Genomic DNA, 2,989 nt, shown 5'->3' on the forward strand with positions numbered 1-2,989 from the left:
GATGCACCCTGGTTATGAGACAGAGGGGTCACAGTAATGTCAGGGGTCAGAGGGGTCACAGTAAGGTCACGAAAGAGATGGGTCACGGTACGGTCAGGGGGCAGAGGGGAGACGATAGGGTGAGGGGTCAGAGGGGACACAATGAGGTCAGGGGTCAGAGGGGACACAGTGAGGTCAGGGGTCAGAGGGGACACGGTAAGGTCAGGGGATAGAGGGGAGGCGATAGGGTAATTGATCAGAGGGGTCACAGTAAGGTCACGAAAGAGATGGGTCAAGGTAAGGTCAGGGGGCAGAGGGGAGATGACAGGGTCAGGGGTCAGAGGGGACACAATGAGGTCATGGGACAGAGGGGACACAATGAGGTCAGGGGTCAAAGGGGTCACGGTAAGGTCACGGAAGAGATGGGTCACGTTAAGGTCAGGGGTCAGAGGGAAGACGATTTAGTCAGGAGACAAAAGCGAAGCAAATTTGCCAAGGGAAATAACCGTGGAATATACGTGAGTGTTTAGGAGTCTTTACAAAGCTATTTCCCTTTAAAGTAGAGGTTGTTTTTTTAGTCTTCTTTTTTTTAAACTCTTGTTATGCATTGCTTATTGTTGCTGTTTAGTTTGCCTGATTGTTTGCTTGTTTGTTTGTTTAATGTTTGTCAACAATCTAACAACAACTGAAACAAAGGGAGTTAAAAAAATTTCTTTGTTTTGACAATGTAACGAAAACTGACACAAAGAGAATTTTTCTCTGTATAGAAAGGAAGCGAGAACATAACAGACATTTTCCCACAAACCTTTCCAACAAGGTGTTTCGATGGCGCAGCTGTCTCCTTTTTTGTTGAAAAGTTGGTATTAAATGGAGGAAAAATAAAACGAACAAAAGAAACAACCCTTAAAGACTTCAAAAAGTAGACGAGCAAAAAATGACAGGTATCTGTAGTAATGAGCGACGTATTGATGACTGTCTGGTCGAAATAACCCGTTAAATAAAAACAAACAAACGAATAGACAAACTAGCCAAAACAAGCAAACAAGCACACAAACAATAAACAAACCAAACAAATAAAAAACAACAAGCAAACAAACAAACAAAAATAGAAGTTGGTGAGTACAATAACAAACAAACAAACAAACAAACAAACAAACAAAACAAACAAACAAACAAACAAAACGAACACATATAAACATAAAATACCGACACGTGGTGAGTACATTAACAAACAAACAAACAAACAAACAAACAAACAAACAAACAAACAAACACACATAAACATAAACTACAGACAGGTGGTGAGTACATTAACAAACAAACAAACACACACATAAACATAAACTACAGACAGGTGAGAAGATAAAAAAGAAACAAACAAACAAACACACACACATAAACATGAACTACAGACAGGTGGTGAGTACATTAATAAACAAACAAACAAACAAACACACACATAAACATAAACTACAGACAGATGAGAAGATAAAAAAGAAACCAACAAACACACACATAAACACAAACTACAGACAGGTGAGAACATAAAAAAGAAACAAACCAACAAATAAACACACACGTAAACATAAACCACAGACAGGTGAGAACATAAAAAAGAAACCACCACTGACCGGAGTTGCAGGAGTTCGGAGACTTGCACTCGCAGCTGTAGGCGCCGTCTGTGTTGACGCATTGCATGCTGGGATGGCAGGTGTGACCTTCACCTTCGTCACGACACTCGTCCATGTCTGCAGGGAAGGGAGAGAATCAATCATTCAATCAATCTATCAATCAACCAATCTATCAATCAATCAACAAATCAACCAGTCAATCAATATATCACTCAATCAACAAATCAATCAATCAATCAATCAATCAATCAATCAATCAATCAATCAATCAACCAATCTATCAATCTATCAATCAATCAATCTATCATCCTATCAATCTATCAATCTATCAATCTATCAATCTATCAATCTATCAATCAATCAATCAGTAATGCAGCTGACCATTTTATATTATTGCGGAATAATCAGTTTAAAAAATCATGTTCAGCTGGGCAATGTAATACATGTATCAAATTCTGTAACCCTCACTCTTGAAAGCAATACAGAAAACCGTTGAGAGATCTGACTCTCCCCAGAAAAAAGAAGCTATTAACACGAACACGTTCTTATGCACAGTAGAAAGGTAAATGGGCTGATTTATCAATGTCATGCTCATACTGTGCCGGAACAACATAGGGGGAACTTCTGCTTTTTCTTTCCTAATCCTTACTATCGTTATTTGCCTCTACTTCTTTAATACGCTTGTCACTCTCTTGTGAACTGCTATTTCCGGGGTGTCTTCATAGTTGATGCAGACTTTGTGCTGTTCAGGCTAGATAAGAGAGGTGAGCAGAGTAAGCCTGATCCCCCGCTTGGACTTCTCTGTTGACATCCACCCCTTGGCGCTCATATTATGACCTTATGCAGTTGCGAGCGCTGTAAAACTTTACTCAAGCTAAACTAAGAGATCTGACAAAAAGAAAAAGACCTAAATCCAGATTTTATACAAGTTCGATATTTCTTTCCTTAACTGACATAGAATTATGACTATTCAAATGTGAAACTGTGGGTTGTCGACTGGTTCTCTTGTGTGGTTTGCTCCTTCTTTCCTATTAAACATCTACCATCTTTATCTCTTCTAATTTTATTTGTGTTATTTACTCTTTTGTAATACCTCTAATCTTCGGCACTTATAATATGACATTACTGAGTTGCAAGTGCGTAAAACTCTTACTAAATCAAATAGAAAACACATACACACACACACAAACACACACACACATGTACACTCACACAAACACACACACATTTTAATGGAGACTAAAGATACCACAAAAGGCACACATTTGTCGATTTTCCCCTTACTCTCAGAATTTGTTGGGACTCATTTAACGAATCAGCAATTTGTGAGCAAGAATCGCCAGCACCATTGTCGATGTTCGGAGAGAGAGAGAGAGAGA

At 39.0% G+C, this 2,989-nt stretch overlaps 1 protein-coding gene across 1 annotated transcript in view; it reads right to left on the reverse strand.

Annotated features, from left to right (window-relative positions):
- The window catches only part of LOC101858439 (protein kinase C-binding protein NELL2), a gene marked incomplete in the record, with an annotated part of 253,988 nt that overhangs the window by 4,800 nt on the left and 246,199 nt on the right, over positions 1-2,989 (reverse strand). Inside the window, 1 exon segment of the mRNA XM_013087329.2 lies at positions 1,611-1,727. Coding sequence (XP_012942783.1) covers positions 1,611-1,727 — 117 coding nt within the window.

Source organism: Aplysia californica, unplaced genomic scaffold (genome assembly GCF_000002075.1).
Source record: "Aplysia californica isolate F4 #8 unplaced genomic scaffold, AplCal3.0 scaffold00574, whole genome shotgun sequence".
Classification (NCBI taxonomy): domain Eukaryota; kingdom Metazoa; phylum Mollusca; class Gastropoda; order Aplysiida; family Aplysiidae; genus Aplysia; species Aplysia californica.